This window comes from Sarcophilus harrisii, chromosome X (assembly GCF_902635505.1).
Source record: "Sarcophilus harrisii chromosome X, mSarHar1.11, whole genome shotgun sequence".
NCBI lineage: Eukaryota > Metazoa > Chordata > Mammalia > Dasyuromorphia > Dasyuridae > Sarcophilus > Sarcophilus harrisii.
This window is the reverse complement of record NC_045432.1, coordinates 61,250,112-61,274,133: the sequence shown is the minus strand read 5'-3', so window position 1 is coordinate 61,274,133 and position 24,022 is coordinate 61,250,112. Positions and strand designations below refer to the sequence as shown.

Genomic DNA, 24,022 nt, shown 5'->3' with positions numbered 1-24,022 from the left:
TTCTCCATTTCCTACAAGTCAGTCCACTGGTCTTTGTTTTTACTGCCATTGATTGTAAGCCCTATGCCCCTTTGTATGTGTGTGGGGAGAGAACTGAGCAGGCACTCCCGTTTACAAGCTGCACCAAAATGCATAAAAAACCTCTACCTTCCCATTTATGTATAAAATCCCCATGTAACCACAGGATTCACAGCAAAAGGATTATATCCTGTCTCCTCATCTCTGCCTTCTGACTTCCCTGACTTCCTTCAAGCCTTAGCTAAAATCACACTTCTTGCAAGAAGCTTTTCCCTGACCTTCCCAGTCTTAGTGCCTTCTCTCAACTAAGTTTATGTCCCATTTATCCTGGATGTGTCTCATTTGTACACAGTTGGTGGCTTGTCTCTACTATTAGACTGTGAGCTTCTTGAGGACGGGGACTGTGTTGTTTGCCTTACTTTCTAATCCCAAGGCTTAGCCTACTTAGTGGCTGCCATGCTGTAGGCCCTTAAGAAATTCTTGTTGCCTTGTTAATGCCATGACATCAGAGGCCACACTTAACACCTTTGCTTCAGTTTTCTCATCTAAAAAGGGAATAGTAATAGCATCTCTCTTGCGGGCTTGTTGTGAGGATCAAATGAAATATGTTTTGTTTGCCCAGTGCTTGTCATATAGTTGGTGCTCAAGAAATGTCTGTTATTTGACCTGTTAATGACATCACATCAATTAGAGGCAGTTAGTTGGTGCAGAGGATAAGAGTGCTAGGCCTGAAGTCCAGAGGATCTGAGTTGAAATGCAGCCTCTGATATTGGCTACCTAATGTAACCCTGGGTAAACCACTTCACCTCTGCTTTGGTTACCTCCTTTGTAAAATGAGGATCATAATATCATCCACCTTCCATGGTTGTGAATATCAAATGAGATGAAAATTTGTAAAGTACTTGGCATAGTACCTGGTATATAGTATTATATCAGTGCTGCTATTATTATAATTATTATGGTTATATCATAAATCACAAGTGAGAAGGAAATCCAGAGACTGTCTAGTCTCTTCTCTAATTTTATAGATGAGGAAATAGAGACCCAGGGAGGCTGTCACTTGTTCAGAGTCACTAACAGGGTCACAGGCGGCATCTGAGGTGATATTAGAATCCAGCCTCTTGGAGCCCAGAGCTAGGGAGTGTGTTTTCCACTCTGCTAGTGTCCTTTTATTTTTCAAATCTAAGATGGTAACATCTGCCTCTATTTGTCTTATTTCTTGTATAGGCAGTAGATACAGTTTCTTTCTCATAAGATTCTAGGATCTTAGGTTGAGAATCAAAAGGCCTTTAAGAGGTCACGGAGTCCAACTCCTTCATTTTACAAGTAATCTGCCCTGTGGCACACAGAGAGCAATCCAGCAGGTCTCAGGACTCCCAAGTTTATCACAATTCCTCCTCTATCACACTGTGTCTATATGATGGAAAAGTGGCTCTTCTATTTATAAATGAATTTGCTTTCTGGAGTGTAGAAACCAAAGTGGCAACTATTCTCTCAGGAATCGGAAATGTTTTTGTAATTTTGGAGGAATGTAGTGATGGTTGGTATTAGAGCTGCATTTCCCAGCTAAACTTTCCTGTTATTGCTTAGTACCAAGTGGTGGAGGGGAAACCTTATCGCAAAGAATAAACATTTCAGTGATACAAAATTGATGACAGTATTATTCATATTGATATTTTCTGGACCGGCCAAGTTTGGGAAGTCTTTGAAAATAACCCTTCTACATTTATTTGCAAGGATAAACAGCTGGGAAGCAGCATAACATATACTGTGCAAATCTGAAATGAATGGCCTTAGAACAAAGTGCATCCATCAAAGGACAAGAATACAATTTCTGCAACAAGCTGTATTGGGGGAAAAGGCAAATGGCTGAAAAATAAATAGTGAACACCTGTGCTGAATAAATTAACCAGCTGGTTGGCAGTTTTTCATTTGACCTATCTAAAGAGGTGACTGTTACAAGGCATCAGTAAGACACATTCACTTTGAGATATTCCTTTGTTACTGCCATTAATTGATGAATAGTGCTAGACAATATTCAGAATTTATATAAAAATTTACTCACAGATGTATACTTTTTGTGAATTAGTGGAAAAACTCATTTGCACGAAGGTTTATTTGGAAATTTTTCTTTAGGCAGCATTATTGCATTATTCAGGACCAGTGCTTATGTAAAAGAATGTCAGAGATACTTTTACGCCATATTTTAAAGTTATGACCCTTGGAATTCAAATTGTCTACCCAGATAAACCTCATTATTAGCTTCCAACTTTGAAATAAATGTATTTTGACAGTGAAGATTTGCATGAAAATAATACACATATTGACTTTTCTCAATTACTATGTAGAGTAGTTTATAGACTTCTTTAGAGCAGTAAGAGGGCCTTTAAAAGTCACTTATTCTAACCGCATTCTCATTTTACTGAAGAGAAATTTCATGGAAATAGTGTATATTTCTCTGATTCAAATAAATTAGAACTCTTCATCTTATTTTAAAAGGTACTTTTTAAATAAAAGTGAATATAACAATAGCATAGCCTCTTTTAAAACTATCGAGAAGTCAGAGAAAATCTTTAGCAATTGAATTGCTTTGAAAAATCAAAATAACGAACATTTCATTTTGTGGGTTTTTTTTTTTTTTTTCAAAATATTTTGGTCACAAAACATAATGGTGGGTGAAAAGTTGGAGAATTTTAATATTCCAGTAATTATGTATATAATATTTTAAAAGAAAACTCCAGATGATATTTATAATAGTGTGAAGTGTAATTATGCTGGCCTATTCCCAGGGAATTATTGCCTTCCCCTTGCTTATCTGTCTATACTTATTTGGACCTTGCATGTATTTTGACTTGCATTTTCCTCACTGTCCACAGCTAGTTAATGTATTTCCTTGAATTATAGCATCATATACTTACTGTTGGAAGGACACGGAGATGTCTTTTAGTCTAATTCTGTACCTGATACATTAATCTTCTCTGTAGCATCTCCCCAAAGTGATCATTCAGCCTCATTTTGAACGCTTCCAATCATCGCTAGTTCACTACCTCATGGGGCAGCTTATGCTGTTTCTGACACCTCTAAATTTTAAGGTCTTCCTTTATATTAGAGATTCTTAGTCCCCTCTTTTTTTTTTTTTTTTTGGTCATGGATCCCTTTAGGAGTCTAGTGAAACTCTGTGAATCTCTGTTCAGAATTACGTTTTTGAATTATTAAAGGAAATAGTGAATCTCAGTTCAGAGTTAGTGATAATAAGGATATGATTTTTTTTTCTCTGTCCAAGTTCCCAGATTCCCTGAAATCTATGTCCATTTTTACTTTGCATTGAATTCACTGCCCACTTAATGTATATGATGATTAAATTTAGAGGACGCCAGTTCTTCAGTTTCCCTTCTGTTTCAGCCAGGATCATGGCAGTGTTCTGGCACTGCCAAGTGTCCCCTGAAAGAACGCTTCTTGTTCCATGATAGAATCGGCCCTTGCAGTGTTTCTGAATGGTAGCTATCGTTCCCTCCCACCCCCCGCCCCCTTCAATGGCTCTACTTCCCATCTATTTAACTCTCAGGACCAAAGTGTCCTCCCTGATCCACACTTCTCTTTGTTGTCTCCATGTTAAAATATCTTTTTTGTTAGAATGTAAGTTATTCGAGGACAGATTCTGTCTTATATTTGGTCTCTAGCACTTAGCACAGTGCTTGCTGCTAAGTCCTTAAGTGCTTTTTCATTCCTTTATTCATGTTGCCTTCACCATAGGAACAAGGCAGAGGCATATTTTTTAACCACTTTATTTGCCTTTTGAAAGCCAGGGCTCTTTGAGCTCTTTTTTACTGCAATTTCCTTTTGTTTTCTGGTTTCTTTTATTACAGCAAAGTAAATATGTGATTCTGTTCTTCCAATAGTTTTTTTACTTGTTTGTCACTTGAAGGTTTGTCACTTGAAGGACTAATAGTTAAATAAATATTTGCAAAATAAATTTATATGATGTTGAATATAGTATAAATGTTTTATAATATACTGTGTAATAATAAATATAATTATAGAACATAAATTTTTAAAATGTTGAAAAAGTGTGATTCTTAGTACTTCTTTGCCTCTGCCCCCTACTACTGAATTCTCCCACCTTGCCATCATCATTGTAAGGGCAGAAAGGCTGAGGGACCCTAATAATTTATCATTTAGTGGCCAAGCTATTGATGAGGAATGTCTCTGTACTTTGGTCCTCAGAAAGCAGGACTGTAGAGTCAAAATTTTTTCCAGTGTGGAAAAGTTGACCTTGGTTGCTATGGTCTTCAAGAACTCAGTGTCACTGGGGCAATATGGAGAAGCATTGTAAGGTACTTGGTGGGCTGGAGGACGGGGCTGGGAGGGTACAAAATGTAGTACTTCTTTTCATATGAACAGAAACTGAGACCCAGAGAGGTTGTCGGTCACTAAAAAAACATTTATCAAGCACGGATCGTGGGCCAGGTGTTAGGTGGTACTGTCTCGTCAAGTCAGCTAGCATTTTTTCAGTGTGTGCTTTGTGTCAAACACTGTGCTAAGTGCTGGGGTACAAAGAAAGACAAAAGACAATCTCTGCTCCAATCTGTTGCCAAAGTCTGGCGCTTTCACTTTTACACTATCTCCTGTATATACTCTTCTGTCCTCTGAAACTGCACCTCTACCCCCTTAGTGATTATCAAAACACACTGGTGGGTTGGCCTACCTCCAGTCTCTCTATACTTCAGTCCATTCTCCACTTGGCTACCAAAGTGATTTTCCTAAAGTGCAGATCTGACCGTGTTTCTCTCCGCCCCCATTCAATAAATTCCAGTGGGTCCATATTGCCTCTAGGATCAAATATAAAATCCTCTGTTTGATTTTTATAGTCTTTCATATACAACCAGCCCCTCGTTCCCCCCTCCCCGGCCCCTCCTGTTTACTCTTCGACCTAGTGATATTGGCCTCCTGGCTGTTCCCTGAACAAACCACTCCATCTCTTGGCCCTGGACATTCTCTCTGGCTGTCTCCCAAGCCTAAACACTCTCCCTTCTCCATTTTGACTACTGGCCTTCTTGGCTTCCTTCAATTATCAACTAAAATCCCATCATTTACAAGACACCTTCCCTAACCCCTCTTAATTCTAGTGCTTTCTGTTGATTTTTTTTCCCATTTAGCTTGTATATAGTTTGTTTGTATATAGTTGTTTACACGTTGAGTTCTGTGAGAGCAGGAACTAGCTTTTGCCTATTTTTGATTCTCCAGCATTTAGTGTTTGACTGATTAATGAGAGAGAAAACATGTAAACGATTATGTATAGGTAGAATATAGACAGAATAAGCTAGAGATCATTTAAGAAGGCCCTAAGATTAAGAAGGGCTTGGAAAGCTTGCGGGATACTTCTTGATTTTAGTTGAGACTTGAAGTCAAGGAAGCCAGAAGACAGAGATGAGGAAGGAGAGGTATTCAGTCACAGGGGACAGACTGGGAAAATTTGTGGAGCTGTGAGCGTCACTTGGAAGGAGAGTAGTAAGGAGGCCATTGTCACTGAATCTTTTTCTTGTTTGTCCTTTGTTTTGGAAGCGGACCAGTGACGTCACAGGGTGATATATGTGAATTTAAGAGAGGCAAAATTGCACAGTCATTAGTCTCACTCTCTCTTCCCGAGTCATCAGAATGGAGTGTAAAACAAAAGTCTAGACAAGTAGTGATGGCTGGGAAGCAGTGGATGACCTTGGCGTCTACAGTGCCTGACCAAACTCAAAGTGCTCTAGAACTTCAACTGCCTTCCTGGCCATTGAAACAAATGCAAATCAAAGCAACCCTTTGGTTTTACCTCACACCCTGAAAATTGGCAAAGATAATAAAAGATGGAAATGGTCAGTAACAGAGAGAGTGTAGAAATCTAGGCAGACCGATGCTTTGTTGTGGAGCTGTGAACCTCTCCAACCATTTTGGAAAATGTGGAGTTATGCAGATGAAGTGACTTAAACTTCTATGCCCTTCGACTCAAAGATTCCACTGGTTGGTATGACCCCAATGCAGTCGATCAAAAAGGAGTTCTTCAAAATAACAATAAACAGAAGAAATATAAAATGACAACAATCTTAGTCTCCAAAAAGAGATATGAAAAGATCCCTTCCCCTATTCCTTTTCAGAGCTGGTGGGTGAAGAGGGATGTTCCATGGATGTGGAACATTTAATGTCAAATTTTCTTTTTATTGATCTTTTTTGCTGGGGGAAGGAGAGGAATAGTATTGTCTTAATTTTTTTTTCTTTATTATAATTAAATTCATTACATGGAATGGCCTGTGAAGTGGGGAGGTGGAGGGATACAGGGGAGGATTTAAGCCATATAAAGACAAAAGATCTCACTAAAAAGGTTTTTTTTTTTTTTTATCTTTAGGAAGTAGTTCAGTTGAATGATGTGTGCAGAAGCTAGAGACTGAGAATTGAATGAAGGAGAGGAAGTACAGATGGCTTTGCTGGGAGTTCGTGAAAGGAGAGAGATGTATAAGTGAGGGCGAGTTTGGTTCAAGAGAGCATTTTAAGGACAGGGGAGGCCTGGGAATGTTTGGTGAAGCAAGGAATGAGCCAGTAGATTGAGACTGAGTTTGGAGATTAGAGAGAGAAAATAATACTGTGATCATAAGATGGCAAAAGCACTTCCTTTGTGCATGCTGAGCTCAGGTGTGTCCATAAGTCAGATGGAAAAACCTCCTGTTCCTTAGGGTGCAGCATCCAAGCAAATGATAATGCATCTTTTTAAATGTTTCCTTTATTGAGAAGACCATTTTGCTGCTGCTGAGCCATTTTGCAATGCCGAACACTTGGGTGGTATTGGGTGGATGTCTTTTCTGGCTCTTCATTAGCTGTGAATCTTTGGGACAGGGAAGGACAAGGGCTATGCAGCAGCACCTGCAGAGGTGAGTGACGGATCAAATTTCCACAAGAGGTGCTCCCTTGGCTATTACCTGTGGGGGCCATGCTTGTGGGTTCGGGAGCAATGATACTATTCCCTGAGTTCTTGTGTTTACCTCCCTGGTGTCGGCAGTTGGCCAGTGGTTTGTATTGGTGGTGGCTGGGAGGGCAGGCCTGTTTTCCACAAAAATTGCTCTCCCAGGTGATGGTTAGGGAGCCAGACCAGAAACAAGTTCAGTGGTTTAGAAGACTTGTAAAGTCTGTGGTTTTTGGCTGCTGGATTCTGGGCTATCAGCCCAAGGTTACCAGGGGAGGCAGAATTCATGATGTTTGCAGTGATTTTACCTGCTTGGCCTATGCCATTTTCTGAAATTCCCTCAGGACACTTTGTCTGAACTGTCTATAGAGATATAAGGGTAGTAGACCCTTACTTTACAGAGTTTGCTTCTCTGGATGATGGCCATAGTTATGCTAGAGAACGTGAAAAAAGATGGAATAATGATGAGAGTATAAGTTCTTCAGGGGGTAGTTTTGCTTAGAAGGACCACTATTTCACCACACTGGAGTAAGGAAGAAAAATGGTATGTATCGGGCATTCTTTGTTGTGAAATTTCATTAAAATTACCAGATAATTCTTGAAAAGACTTAGATATTTTGTTTCTTGGTATTTGTATGAGTTCTTTTCTTCTTTAATCACCCCTTTTCTTTGCTGCAGTACTGAATAAATTTTAGTATGGTACTTTATCTTCATTGCTACTATAATGTTTAAGAACCTGAATGCCTAATTGGAATTAGTTGAATTTTTTCTGTGATCTAATTTTTCTTGCTTTCTCTAAAGTAATGAGTTTTTTAAATTGTAATTTGCATACAAAAATATTCCAAATGTGTTTAATTGCCATCTGTCTACATACCCCTACAGTTGGTCCTTTGAGGGATGTAAAATATGAAAATAGGCCCTACCCTAGAGATTAATGGTCTAATTGAGGAGATTAATTCAATTCAGTACATATTTCTTAAATTGGTACTACGTGTACGCTAGAAAGATATGATTCTTTCCCTCATGGTACTTACAGTCTAGTTGAGGAATGAGTATGTGTGGCCTAAGAATTTCTGACTGGGAGGGAGGGGATGTAATACAGTGAAAATATACCCTGAGAAAGTAGAGCCAAGTCAAATGAGTATTAGGTATAGCTCAGCTCTACCCTACAGCTTTTCCAGACAGATCTAGATAATACACTAGACTAAGTGCTGATTAGAAATCTGAGAAAAAAAAATTCTATATTATATATTATGTTGGTTTTTTTTTTTTTTCTTCTAGTTATACAGTGAGTCATTTTTTGAGCCCAGATTGGCATAGGTAGAAGGCAGAAGTCTGAGGATAGGGATGAGGTCTTTTAGGAAAGGCCACGTAGACTATTCCAGATCAGGGAGAATCTAAGTACAAACAAGAAAAGGTCCTAGATTCATCCCTTAACTTGTGTCAGTTGGCAGTTCTTTTACTGATTATGCAGTTGTGGGTCACAAATCCAGGGCTGATTGAGGAAGGAACTTGTACTTAGAGGTGCCATTCCAAGAGAAAGAGTTGTCCTTAAACACTGTATCATCTAAGGGGCAAGTTTAAAGATAAGCAATAGCTGTGTGACCTGACCCTAGGAGTGGAGTGGGGTCTCAGTTTGAAGTCTGTTCTGAGGCCTACAGAGGAATACTGTCCCGTTATTCTGTACCAGCCTTCTAGAGGACTGATTGTAGTTGAGTCTCACAGCAGATTACTGGAATGCTAAACAGGACAAGCTCACAGGCTTGTTCCTCCGAACAAACCTAGGTCAGGAACTTGCAGAGCTTAGTACAAGAGGACAAAAATCAGACTATACCATTTTGAGAACACTGATAGCTTTCAGGTCCCCAGTTTGAGCTGTCCTTGAGATTCTAGAATATCAAAACACTCAATACTCGAATAGCAGCAGGAGAATCCACCTAGACATTTCCTTCAGAAGTACACAAAACCCGGCCCAAACATAAAGTCCAAAGTTAGGCGGTAGGCTGGAAGAATGAGCAAACCAAGAAGGAATCCCACCTCTAAAAGCTATTGTGGTAGCAAAGACACCCAAGACACAACTCAGAAGAAGAGAATGATTCTAAAATATCTATAAGAAAAGCCTAAAGGAAAAACACAATTTGGTCACAGGTTCAACTGTAATTCCTAGTACAGGTGAAGTAAAAAGTTTTTTTTTTTTTAATAATTTCATAAATGAAAGTGCTAGAGGACAGAAAGTGAGAGCTATAGGAAAAAGAATTAGAAAGGAGTAACAACTTGACGCAAGAGGTATAAAACTTTGCCGAGGCAACAACCTCCCTGAAAATTAGAATGGCCCAAATAGAAGATAATGTCTTCATGAGGCAACAAAGAATATTAAAACAAAATCAAAAGATTACCTTCCCTTGGAAGAAAATGGAAGATAACTCATAGTAAGAACAACTGACTTAGAAAATAGGTCATGGAGAGATAACCAAAGAATTTTTGTACTACCTGAAACCATCAACAACAGAAGAGCCTAAACATTATATTTCAAGAAATCACCAAACAAAACTACCTAGATCTTTTAGAACCAGAGGACAAAATAGAAATAGAAAAAATATACCATTTATCTCCCGAAAGAAACCCCAAAATGAAAACTTCCAGAATCTTCATAGCTAAAATGTGGTGTGTCTAGGCCGAAGGAAAAGAAAAATACTGCAAGCAGCCAGAAAGAAAGAATTCAAGTACTAGAGAGCTACAGTCAGGATCATACATGATTTAGAAGCCATTATAAATGATGAAAGAACAGAGAACTTATAGCACAATCTTCTAGAAGGCAAAGGATAGGCTTGCAATCAAGCATATATTACCTAGTTAAACTAGTATAATTCTACTGGAGAAAAAGTAGGTCCTTAGTGAAGAAGAGTTCCAAGCATTTCTGATTAAAAAGACCAGAGATGCATAGAAACTTAGAAGTTCAAACACTGGAATCAGGAGAAACATAAAAAAGAAAACATCAACAAAAAAGACTGAAGGATGATGTTCATTCTAATATGAGAAGATGAAACATGTGTCCCCTGTGAATTCTATTATCATCAGGTGTCACAGGAGTCTCACTTATACAGATAGATTGGGAATAATTCTGTGTTTTAATGATCTTAAATGAAAGGTGGAAAGAGAAAGTAAAGGGAATACAATTGAAGTGGGAGAAAGAAGTGGAAAGATGGGGAAAATTATCTTATATAAGCATGATGTACAAGTAAAAGCCTATACAAAAAAGGAAGAAGAGTGGAGGAATGGATGATACTTGAACCTCACTCTCATCTGAATTGAGAGGAACACACGCAGTTGTATACAGACTGTTAGACTCTGTGGGACAAAAAGAGGAAAAGGGAAATGGAGAATAAAAGAGAGAATAGATTTAAATGTGAATTAATCTTAAAACACATTCTAAGGATATATAGAAGTATTTATAGCAGTCCATCAGTTGGAGAATGGCTGAATAAATTGTGGTATATGAATATTATGGAATATTACTGTTCTGTAAGAAATGACCAACAGGATAATTTCAGAAAGGCCTGGAGAGACTTACACGAACTGATGCTGAGTGAAATGAGCAGGACCAGGAGATCATTATATACTTCAACAACAATACTATATGATGACCAGTTCTGATGGACCAGGCCATCCTCAGCAACGAGATCAACCAAATCATTTCTAATGGAGCAGTAATGAACTGAACTAGCTATGCCCAGAAAAAGAACTCTGGGAGATGACTAAAACCATTTCATTGAATTCCCAATCCCTATATTTATGCACACCTGCATTTTTGATTTCCTTCAAAGCTTAATTGTACAATATTTCAGAGTCTGATTCTTTTTGTACAGCAAAATAACGTTTTGGTCATGTATACTTATTGTGTATCTAATTTATATTTTAATATATTTAACATCTAATGGTCATCCTGCCATCTAGGGGAGGGGGTGGGGGGGATAAGAGGTGAAAAATTGGAACAAGAGGTTTGGCAGTTGTTAATGCTGTAAAGTTACCCATGTATATATCCTGTAAATAAAAGGCTATTAAATTTAAAAAAAAAAAAAAGTATTTATAGCAGCTATTTTTGAGGTAGTAAGGAGTTAGAAACTGAGGTCGTACCAACTGATTGGGGAGTAATGGCATATAAATATTATTTTGCCAAACAAAATAATAAAGGAGATGCTTTAAATGAAACCACATTGCTATAGCTATATGAATGAATGTTCCAAATAGGACAGCAAGCATTTATTAAATGCTTACTATGTCACTAGGCACTATTCTAAGCACTGAGTTTAAAAAGAAAGGTAAAAAGATAGTACTTAATCCCTGGGAACGTAGAGAACATAGTGTCTAATGGATTTTTCTGATATATTGATTGATTTTATTGAATTTTTTTTGTCTTAATTGATTTTGCTAATTCATTTCTTCGCATCTCCCTTAAAAAAATATTTGTTATAAAGATTGGCTCTTTGGGATAAGGAAAGGAGAAGGATGACAGGGAAAATGTAGATGATGTAAAAACCAAAATATATTAATAAGCCCTTTTTCAAAATTGCAACAAAAAGTAAAATTAAAAATATATGTGCAGAAGCATTAGAGGACAGTTAGAAATTAAATTGTATATATATATATATATATTGAGGAGATATGGAATAATAGAAAGGTGTGGTGTAAAGTTAGCAAAGAGCAGCTTGGTCTAGTATAAAACTGGATTGGGAGTTATGAGGTCTGGGGTCAAATCCTCGCTTGCATATTTAGTTTCTTGTAGACAAAGTGAAGTTCTCTAAATGACTTCTAAGACCTCTTTCAGCCCTCAATCTGGGCTTTGCTGATTCTGAGACCTCAGTGGAAGAGAGCTTTGAATTGAATCTTTAAATAAGTAGTTGACCTAAATTGTGAGAGATAAAAGGGGCAAGCTGCCTAAGAAGGAATGACATAGTTCACCAGACTGGCCTATCCAGAGTAGATGGATTCTAATGACTAGTAGCTAGAAATGAGGTGTGGTGATGGTTGTGGTAATGGGGGAAGAAGGTTAGGGGAAACCTTTGCAGGAAGATTTTACTAACCTTGCTTAATTTTGGTATCTTCTCCTTGTTAATTATTTCCCATAGAGCATTTTTTGTATATATTTCTTTGCATGTTGTTTCCCCCGTTAGATCATTTAACCCCATGAGGGCAGAGATTGTCTTTTCCTTTTTATTTTTCTAACAGTATATAGTGCTTGGCATGTAGTAGGTGATCAATATATGTTTATTAATTGATTGATAGAGGGAAGGGAAAGAAGAAGGTAAAAGGCTCAGGCTGCAGTAGTTCCTCGAGGAAACATTTTCTCATCTTTATCTTTACCCCTTTTTTCATCATGTTCCCTGGCCATTCCCTATTCTCGGAACTTCCTTCCTCCTCACCTCTGCTTACTGGATTCCTTGGCTTCCTTCAAATCCCAGCTCAAACCGTACCTTGTGTATGAAACCTTACCCAGATCTCCTTAATATTAATACCTTCCCTTTGAGAATGTTCCCAATTTATCCCATATGTATCCTATATGGAGTTTGTTTGTATATCATTGTTTGCTTGTCTTCCCCCATTAGATTGTGAACTCTTTGAGAGCAAGAACTGTTTTTTGCTTTTCTATGTAGTGCTTAGCACAGTGCCTGATAATATATAACAGAGACCATATATGTGCATTTATTGTGTGTGTAAGGTAGCGGCCCCTAAGTCCAAGTGAGTTTTAGAGATGGTAACTTATTTGACTTTCCACTAAAAACTTGTTATAATACAGTGGGAAAAGTATTGACTTTTAAAACCTTAAACAGCCTGTCCCTAATTTATCTTTGCTGCTGAACAAAACATTACTGTCCCTCCTATACTTGGTGTCAGAGGAGCTAAGCTGAAATCCCCACTGTAGTACTCACTGGTTCTGGCACCTTAACTGTGTTATTTACTGTCTCTGGGCCTCATTGTTTCCCTCTAAAATGTGAGGAGTTTGGGTCAGCGTTCTTCTTACACGGTCTCTTCTTACACTTTGATCCCATGATCCTTTGGGATATATTTAAGTACACATTAGTGTCATATAAGGCAAGGGGAATTGTCCTCATGAAGTTATACTAGATGAAGCATGTTTATAAAAGTTTCCAGATTGAAGTTGTTCTGACCTCAGATTCATTGCTGAATATTGCTGTTTCTCATTTAGTCAGGATTCAGATGAACATGTTGAAGAAGTCGGTGCTGTGCAGAAAAATCCTGGCTCTGTGACGTCTGCTAGCACAAATGACCCTCCGGACTCAATGGTCACAGCTTGCTCTGACACGTCTGAATTAACAACGCCGCTCAGCGAGCCAGAGGCTGCACGGGAAGTCCCTGATGTAGATGTGACACTGGGGAATGAAAACCATGGTGGTGATACGGATTGTAGCCAGTCACCCTTGGAACAGGAGAAAGCTGGCAATTTACCTGTAGGAGAAGATGTTGTTGATGCACCCAAGAAGAATAGGATTACTTACTCCCAGATTGTTAAAGAAGGCAGGAGATTTAATATTGATTTGACCTCAAAGGTAGGCACCAATTTTACCATCTTATCACAGGCCAGTACTTACTTTTAATTGATTAAATATGATTTGAGGACCCATATGTCCCATTTCCAATGGAAAAGGGAGGTAAGACATTTCTTTTGTAAGGAGATGATAGCAAGGTCAGGCAACTAATAAATATCAGAGACAAGAGTTGGTCAGTCAATTATTAAATACTTATTATTCACCATTGTGTACCAGGCACTGTGCCAGGCATTGAGAGTAGAAGTTCTACTTGCAAGGAGCTTATATTCTAATAGGAGAGCAAGGATAAATGAAAATTTATGTAACATAAATATAATTGAATGAATGCCAAAAATTACAGAGTCATTAAATACTGAATAGTTTATGAGGGAGGGCGCTGATGGAGGTATTGGGAAAAGCTTGTGGAGTATGATGTTTGAGCTGCATCTTAAAGAAGAGAGGGGCTCTCTGGGAGAGGTTATTCCATGTATAGGCCATAACTGGTAGCAGGGAATATGTAGTTTTTTGTGTGTGAATCTCATAGAAGGTCAGTTAGACTGGACACCAAATGTAGGAGGGACAGTAATGTTTTGTTCAGCTGCAAAGATAAATTAGGGCCAGGCTGTTTAAGGTTTTAAAGATTAGAGAGTTTTTATTTGATTGATCAAGAGGATTCACTTGAGTTCATTGAACAACAGAGTGATATGTTTAGATGTGCACTTAAGAAAAATGACTTGGGCAGTAATGTGTAGAAACACTTAAGGCAGGGAGACCAGTTAGGAGACTATTTCAGTAATCTAGGTGAAAAGTGACAAGGGCCTGAACTAAAATGATAATTTTGTGAGGGAAGTGATGGGAGGGCTTGTATGAGAAACATGTAGAAGTAAAAATAGCAAGATATGGCACTAGAGAGTGGAATAAGGATGGCAGAGTGAGAGGGGGCATTAGAGTCTAGCTCTTCTCCCACATCTCCTTGACAAAAATCTAGACAATGCACCGATTTAATTCTCATTGGGAAATCCAAGAAAAAGCCATGAGTCATTCGTTTAGGCCAGGACGGCTTAGGGAGACAGAGATGTCTGTGGACGCTGGACAAAGGGTCTGGCCAGGGATATATGGCTGTGGTAGCTTCCTAGTACCCAGAGACTGAGAGAGAGAGTTGAAACATGGCACCAGAAAGAGATCTCAGGAGATCCCTGAGCAAGTTCTGGCTACAGGAACATGTGCCATCCAGCAACTCCGTCACATAAATACCCTGTGCCAGGTCACAAATCCAAGGTGGAGAGGACTGGTCATGAGCATTGATCCTAGCTTTAACCGGGCATAGAATACATTCCAAGAAGTGGTAGCTTTATGGGTGGCTCTCATCCCAAAAGTAATGTCCCATACCAAAGTGGAGCCAACAGTTCAGTCTCTCTGAACATGTAGTGCCTCCCCTGCAGCCCGATAGTGGCTGAGCCTAGCAGTAGGCTACTGAAATCAGTAATAAGCAATTCAGAATCAGAATCAGAAATAAGTTGATCCAAAGCTGAGTCAGAAAGTTGCAGAACTGAGATGAGGAGAGCTGTGAACAAACTTTCCCTTGGATCACATTACTTTGGAAGCACTGTAAGCTTGCAGCCCCCAAATTGAGCTGTGAAATTGATAGAAGATCCTAAGAAAACAGTAGCCCAGGTCACACATCACCCTTGGGAGTATGCAGAGCCCAGCGCTAGCAAAGTCCAAAGACAAGAAGTAGGGTAGAAGAATTAGCTAACAAAAACTTGATCCTAAAAAGCTAGTGTGAGGATAGGAATGCTCAAGACCCAAGCACAGAAGAAGAGAATGATTTGAAAAAAAGCTATAAACAAAGCCTCAAAGACAAATGTAGCTTGGACAGTCCAACAAGAACTCTTGGAAGAGTTCTGAAGGAGGAGCTAAAAAAATGATTCTAAAAATCAGATGAGAACAGTAGAGGAAGGAATGGGAAAAGGCACAAAAGGTAGAGTAGAAGAACATGAAAAGAGAATTAAAAGCTTGGGAAAAGAGGTTACAAAGCTTTATTGAAAATAATAACTTCTTGAACACTAAAATTGCCTAAATGGAAACTAATGTCTCCATGAAACATCAAAACATAACCAAAAAAAGTCAAAAGACTGGAAAAAGAGAAAACCAACTAAACTGGATAGTAGATCAAGGAGAGGTAATTTAAAAATCAATGGACTATCTGAAAACCACAAATACAAAAACATTCTATATCTCATCTTTTAAGAAATTATAAAAGAAAACTGTCGAGATATCTTAGAACAAGAGGGGAAGGTAGAAAGTTTTCCTCAAAGAAATTGAAAATGAAAACTCAGGAATATTTTAACCAAAATGCTGAGCTCCCAAATTAAAGAAAAAGTACTGCAGGCAACCAGAACAAAAGCATTTAAATGTGAAGGAGCCCTAGAATCCCTCAAAATGTAGCAGTCACCAATTCTAAGGAGTGGAGAGTGTGAAATGTAATATTCCAGTAGGTAGAGGATCTAGGATCATAGCCATGCAAAAAACTTACCCCACAAAATTGAGTGTAAATCTATAAGGGGTAAAAATGGATCTTTAATGAAATAGAAGACTTTTTTAAGTGTTCCTGATAAAAAGACCAGAGCTGAGTAGAAAATTTGATATTCAAGCACAGGAGTCGAAGAGAAGCATAAAAAAGTAAACACGAGTGAAAAATCATTAGGGAATTAAATAAGGTTAAACTGTTTTATTTTTATGTGGGGAGATAATAGATAGAATCCTTATTATCTTTATCATCACCAGGCTCTTTGAGGGAGTGTAATTAGACAGAAGACCTGGATGTGATTCTAGTACGTTTGGATAACGTCTAAAAAAGAATGGATTAGTAGGAAAGAAGAATGCTTTGAAGAGGGAGGAAGGGAAGAGGAAAAAATGTCTCACATAAATGGAGCATACAAGGAAGAGCTTATATAGCAAAGAGGGACTGCTGAGAAATGAGAAGCATGTTATATTTGACCCTCACTCTCATCTGAACTATGTAAAGGAGAGACAAATACACACACATACATGGTTGGGTACAGAAACACATCTTACTGAACAGGCCAATTGAAAAAAAAGAGGTAAAGGGAAAAGGAGGTAATAAGTGGAGGAGGATAGATTAAGGGAGACATCATTCAGAAGTAAAATAAATTCTTAAAGAGAAGGTAGAGAAAAAAAGAAAAATTAAAAAAGAATAAGATGGTGGGAAATATATCTTAGACTATTATAAAACTTTAATCATTGACACAATCTGGTACAGCTTCTAAAGAAGTTGCTCAGCAGAACAAATTAAGTACTAAACCAATTAATGTAATAACCTAGTATTTGATTAATTCAAAGAACCTAGCTCTTAGGTTAAGAATTCACTAATTGACAAACATTCCTGGTAAAATTAGAAAGTAGTATTGCAGAAATTACAATATTTCATACGGTATATCAAGATAAGCTCGAAATGAATGTATAATGTAGACATAAAGGATGTTATCTTAAGCATATTAGTAGAGCAGGGAAGAAATTATCTGTCAGATCTCTGGATAGCTGAAGGGTTCATTACCAAATAAGAGGTAGAGCAGTTTAAGGAAGTAAAATGGATAATTTTTATTGCCTAAAATTAAAAAGGTTTTGTACAAACAAAATCAGTGCACCTAAAATCAGAAGAAAAAGGGAATTGGGGGGGAAAAAATCTTTGTAGCAAGTTTCTTTGATAAAAGTTCTCATTTCTGAAATAAGGAACTCGGTCAAATTCACAAAAGCCATTTCCCAATTGACAAATTATCAAGGATATGGCTTCGACAGTTTTCAGAGGAAGAAATCCAAACTATAAATAGTCATATGAAGAAAAAATACTTATTCACTAGTGATTAGAGAAATGTAAATTAAAGCATCAGTGAGGTGTCATACTCCTTGGCTAAGATGACAAATGCTGTAGGGTATTATAGGAGAACAGGCAGACTAACATACTATTGGTAGAGCTGTGAACTGATCCAGCTATTCTGGAAAACAATTTATAATGATACAAAAGGACAATAAAACTATTATACCTTTTGACTCAGCAATACAGCTATTAGGTCTATCCTCCAGATAAAGTACAAAAATGTTTTTAGCAGCTTGTTTTCTCATGGCAAAGAATTAGAAACTGAGAGGATACCCATTAAATGGGGAATGGCTGAAAAAATTATGATATATGAATGTAATGGAATCCTGTTGTATAAGAAGTGACGAAAGGGGTGATTTCAATGAAACTTGAGAAGATGTATATGAATTTTTGTAAAGTGAAGTGAGCATAATCAGGAGTATAATTTATATAGTAATGGCAGTATTGTAAAGATAATCAGCTGTGAAAGACTAAGCAACTTTGATCAATGCAATGCCCATCCACAATTCTAAAGGACTTGTGATAAAATGTGCTGTGCACCTCCAGATGGAAAGCTAATGGATTTAGTGCAGATTCAAGCATATTTTTTTTCTTTCTCCTTCCTCCCTCCTCTTCTTTGTTCCCTTCTTTTCTCCCTTCTTACCTCTCTGTCTACTTCCTTTCTTCCTGATGTAGCTAATGTGGGAATTTGTTGTTTTGGATAATTATACATGATTGGTAATGAGTATTATTTTTCTTGCCTTCCCAGTGAGTGCAATAGGCAATGAAAGAAGAAAGAGAATTCAGAGCTGGGGGAAAAAAAAAAAGGAATTAAAAAAAAGCAAAAAAACGACAAAATACAGATTTGGCAGCTAATTATATATGTAGAATAAGGAAGATTGAGGAATTGAGACTTGTGTTAAGATTATGAATTGGAAGCATTTATGTAGTGCTTTCAGTTTTGCAGAGTTTTTGACATATGTTATTTCACTTGATCCTTACAAAAACCATGTGAGGTAGGTAAAAGGGAATAATATTATCTACCTCCAAAGGTTATTGTGAGGATCAAATGAGGTAATATTTGTAAAGCATTTGGGACAGTGTTTAGCACATAGTAGGCACTTTATAAGTTATTAGCTGTTATAATTAGGTGCTATTGTTTCCTCAGTTTTAAAGATCAGGAAACTAAAGCAGGGGTAAGTGTCTTGCTTAGGGTCACAGAAATAGTAAATGCCTGAGGAAGAATTCAAACTCGTATCTTCCTGACTTCAAGTTCAGCATTCTATTTATTATTCCACCTAGCTTCCATAGGATGGTGATACCTTCTACACAAAAAAAAAGTTTGGAAGAAGTAAAGATGTAGGGGGAATAAAGTGATGAATTCATTTTTATACATTTTATGCCTGTTCAATTTTAAGTTGTTTCTGGGAAATCTAGTTTGAAATGTTTAGGATAAGTTGATACAAGATTAAATCTCAGGGAAAACCTGGAACTAGATATATTGATCTCATTTTCATAGAGATGATAGTTAACTCCATGGCAGCTAATGAAGTTGCTAAAAGAGAGGGAGAATATACAGGGAACAGAGAACAGGGCCCAGCAAAGAACCTTCAAGAGTGCCCAGTTAGTTATATGGATGATGAGCTAGCAAAAGATACTCAGAAGGAGTGTTCAGAAATCTAGGAGGTGAATTAGAGAGAATAATACCCTTAAAATCTAGAATTCTCTGGAAAGAATGGTCAGCAGTGTCAAATACAGCATGTAGGTCAAGGATCATTCACCTCAGGTCTTCTGTGAAACCCAGAGCTCTTTTTCCCTCTATAAGCTGTCTCTTAGTTAGTGTATTAATTGGGTCTTTTTGGTGGAGTATTTGGGTACAGTATCACTTTGTATATTTGTAAAACAAATATTGCAATAAACTCAGACATTTTCCAATCTTTTATTGGTATCTTGGGCAAGTGGTATCTTTTCCACATCCTCTCTCCCACTTGAGGAGTGTGGTGGGGCAGGGAAAATGTCTAGTGGTAGAACAGGAGGGCTGTTGATGTTCATGTTGGTGGTTGGGATATGGTTTTCATCCTTACACCTAATTATAGGGTATTATGCTGGGATCTCTGAAGGGTGCAATGCTAAAGTAGGTGGGTTGTGGCTAAGGTGATTAGTGGAAAGATCTAGAGATCATTTTGCTTTAATGGTGAGGTCCTTCGAGGTTGCATGCAAAGTAATGATAGAGTTCATGGCCCAAGGGGGGATGGTAAAAGGATAGGGGGTAGATTGGAGCCTATTCCTATTAGGAACACAGAGGAGAAAACATTTGAGGGAAGGATTTTATAATTTTTTTTCTCCCTTCTTTCCTTTGTTCCTTTCTTCCTCTGTACCTATATTTATCTGTTTATTTTTGACATTCAGTTTTTGTTTTGTTTGTTTGGGCAAGACAATTGGAGTTATGTGACTTGCCCATGTCACACAGCTAGTAAGTGTCTGAGGCTGGATTTGAACTCAGATCCTCCTGAATTGAAGTCTACTTGACATTCAGTTTTGTTGTTGTTTTTATTATACCTTTTTATTAACAGAACCTATGCATGGGTAATTTTTCAACATTGTCCCTTGCACTCACTTCTGTTCCAACTTTTCCCATCTTTCCCTCCCCCCCTCCCCTACATGGCAGGCAGTCTCACACATGTTAAACATGTTAAAGTATATCTTAAATGCAATATATGTGTACATATTTGTACAGTTCTCTTGTTGTACAAGAAAAATCTGATTCAGAAGGTAGAAATAACCTGGGAAGAAAAACAAAAATTCAAGTAGTCTACATTCATTTCCCAGTGTTCTTTCTCTGGGTGTAGCTACTTCTGTTCATCATTGATCAATTGGAACTAAATTGGATCTTCTCGTTGCCAAAGGTATCCACGTCCATCAGAATTGATCCTCATATAGTATTGTTGTTGAAGTGTATAATGATCTCCTGGTCCTGCTCATTTCACTCAGCATCAGTTCATGTAAGTCTCTCCAGGCCTTTCTGAAGTCATCCTGCTGGTCATTTCTTACCGAACAATAATATTCCATAATATTCATATACCACAATTTATTCAGCCATTCTCCAAATGATGGGCATCCATTCAATTTCCAGTTTCTGGCCACTACAAAAAAGGGCTGCCACAAACATTCTTGTACATACAGGTCCCTTTCCCTCCTTTAGTATCTCTTTGGGATATAAGCCCAGTAATAGCACTGCTGAATCAAAGGGTATGCACAGTTTGATAACTTTTTGAGCATAGTTCCAAATTGCTCTCTAGAATGGTTGGATCCGTTCACAACTCCACCAACAATGCACCAGTTTTCCCTTCAACATTCGTCATTATCTTTTCCTGTCATCTTACCCAATCTGACAGGTATGTAGTGGTATTTCAGAGTTGTCTTAATTCTCATTTCTCTGATCAGTAGTGTTTTGGAACATCCTTTCATATGAGTAAAAATAGTTTTAATTTTATTGTCTGAAAATTTGACTTTCAGTTTTAAAAGATTTTGAGTTTCAAATTCTTTTCCTCCCTCTGTCCCCTCCCTCACCCATTGAGAAGGCATTCAATATGATATCAATTATACATGTGAAGTCAAGCAAAATGTAGTTCTGAGTTAGCCATGTTGCACAAAAAACCCAAGAAATACAACCAAAGTGAAGAAAGCATACATACCTCAGTCTGTGCCCAGAGTTCATCAATTCTTCCTCTGGAGATGGAGAACATTTTTCATCATGAGATTTGGGGATTGTCTTGGATCATTATCTTAAGAGGAGTTGCTAAGTATTTTATGTTTGATCATTGTTGTAATATCACTGTTATTCCATATACTGTTCTTTTGGTTCTGCTCACTTCATTCTCTGTCTGTTCTTACTAGTCACCTCAGGTTTTTCTGAAACCATCTTGCTCGTCATTTCTTACAGCATAGTATTATTCCTTCACAGTTGTATACCACAACTTGTTCAGCCACTCCTTAATTGATGAGCATCCCCTCAATTTCCAATTCTTTGCCACCACAAAAAGTGCTGCTATAAATATTTTTGTACATATTGGTCTTTTCCCCTTTTCTTTGATCTCTTTACGTTACAGACTACATAGTGGTATTGCTGGGTTAAAGAATTTGCAGAGTTTTATACCACATTGGGCATAGTTCCAAATTATTCTCCAAAATGGTTACACCTGTTGACAACTCCACCAGCAGTGCATGAGTGTCCCACTTTTTCCACATCCTCTCCAGCATTTGTCATTTTTCTCTTCTGTCATGTTAGCCAATCTCCTAAGTAATGAGGTGGTACCTCGGAATTGTTAGAACATTTTTTAAATGGCTTTGATTGAGGGCTTTGGTTTCTTCTCAAAACTGCCTCTTTATATCCTTTGACTATACATCAGTTGGGAAATGGCTCTTATAGATTTGACTCAGTTCTTTATATATTTGAGAAATGAGGCTTTTATCAGAGAAACTTGCCCTACTTTCCAGTTTTCCTTCTAATTTTGGTTACATTGTTTTTGTTTGTGCATAGCCTGACTTTTCATCATCTTATTAGGGCTTTTCTTGGCAAAGATGCAAAAGTGGTTTGACATTTCCTCCTCTAGCTAATTTTACAGATGAGGAAACCAAAGCAAAAAGGTTAAGTGACTTGCTCAGTCACACAATAATTAAGTTTCTGAGATCAAATTTGAACTCGGGTCTTCCTGACTGAGTACTCTATCTACAATGCCATCTAGCTGCCAAATATAGACATATTCATTTTTCTTTCCATTATCTTCTCTGTGTCTCATAAACTCTTTCCTTGTTCACAGATTTAACAGATAAAAGTTTCCTTGCTCTTTTAATTTATGATAGCACCCTTCATGTCTAAATCATGTACCCATTTTGAGCCTGTCTTCATAAATAGTGTGAGATGTTGGTCTATACCTATTTTCTCCAAAATTGCTCTCGAGCTTTCCTGGCAATTTTTGTCAAATGGTGACCATTTTTTTTTTTTTTTCCATTTCTAGCACCCAAAATTTATGTTTTGGGCTTTATTGTGTACCTAATCTGTTCTACTGTTCTGCTACTCTATTTCTTAGCTAGCACCAGATCATTTTGATATTTGCTGATTTGAAGTATAATTTGAAATCTGTTACCACTAAGGTACCTTTCTTTCACATCAATTTTCTTGGTAGTCTTGACCTTTTCTTTTTCCAGGTGAATTTTGTTATTGTTTTTTCTATCCATATTATCTATATATCATCTGTAAAATAATTCCATCTCCGGTCTTTCTGCCTTTATATTTGTTTTCCCTCTCACCCAAAGCCTTTCCCATTTGCTCTAACTGCTTTCCTCTCTCAAAAGTTACTTTGTATTATGTTTTTATCTATGTAATAGTTTTACACACACACACACACACACACACACACACACACACACCGCCTTCTTCTTTAGAGTGTAAGCCCTTAAAGGCAAGGAGAGTTTTACTTTTTTGTCTTTGTATGTCTTGTGCTTAGCACACACAGTTCATGGCACATCATAAGTTCTTAATATTTGGTTGTTCAATATCATGAATACATTTGGAAAAAATGTCAAATTTTATTAATAGGAGGTTGCATTCAAATAGGAGAATGATTAAGGCAGAATAATAGAGGACTTTGCAAGTACTAAGCCTTTCAAAATCTCAAAAAAAATTCCCTTTTCTAAATCCCTAGTTCTTGACAAATAGAATGAGCTTTTGCTAAACAAAATTACTTGTGTATCACTTTAGTAAATTTTACCAACATTTGGACTTATTGAATAATTTTTAGGTCTCATCAAAATGAAAATTTGTAGTAGTCTAAAGAATTGGAAGCCAGGTTAGATATAGAACTGGAACTGCCTCCTGGGTTCTAGTTCAACCTTTCCTACTGAACTCATTAATGATTTCACATCTTCAGGCCTCTCTCACAGCTTTGTTAGCTCTTGACAGTCTGTGATTCTACCTGTATTTTCCAGCATATCACATTCTGGAAAGAAAATTGAAAATTACTTATGGGACAGATGTTTAGCCTTATTTTCTTGTGGATTTTTTTCCAAAGAGAAAGAGATTTGAAATTCTTTTTAAGTACTATTGAATTTTGATTATCCAGTAGACGAATTTTGTAATACAAAACTGTAAGTGGTCAGATAAGGGTGCTGGATTTAATAGAAAATTGAATGGCATATTGAATAAAATACTATTACAAAAATGCTTACTTTGAATACATGCTAAAAAAATAAGATGGTGGTAAGACATGACTAGCTTAACATTTTAGTTTCTTGTTGTTATGTCATCATATATTGTGAATATGTTACTGTAACGCTTAGAAGGACAATAAAAATGAGAGCTAGGTTTAGTTGAATATGCGATCCTGATTATTTTGTTTTGTGTACTGATTTATCTTTTCTGTAGTAGTTTTTTTTTTTTCTTTCATTTTAAGAAAGGCATGGGTTTGCAATTAAAATCTGTCAAATTTTGTTAGAGTATATGTTAAATGTAGTTACGTCCTGCCACAAGATGAAGTGAAATTGTGTGCTATTGAATAATATCCTTGAGTCTTTTGTTTTTATAGGCAGTGAGATAATCGAAGTAGTGAAATGTTTTCTTTTTTCCTTAATAATTTTATCATTCAC

The 24,022-nt window shown here is 37.3% G+C and overlaps 1 protein-coding gene across 2 annotated transcripts in view; it reads left to right on the top strand.

The window, feature by feature from the left end:
- The window catches only part of CHM (CHM Rab escort protein), a 184,566-nt gene that overhangs the window by 55,739 nt on the left and 104,805 nt on the right, over nt 1-24,022 (top strand). For both annotated transcript variants that reach the window (XM_023507023.2, XM_031944598.1), the window contains exon 5: nt 13,161-13,521. In XM_023507023.2, coding sequence (XP_023362791.1) covers nt 13,161-13,521 — 361 coding nt within the window. The remainder of the gene's footprint in view (nt 1-13,160; nt 13,522-24,022) is intronic.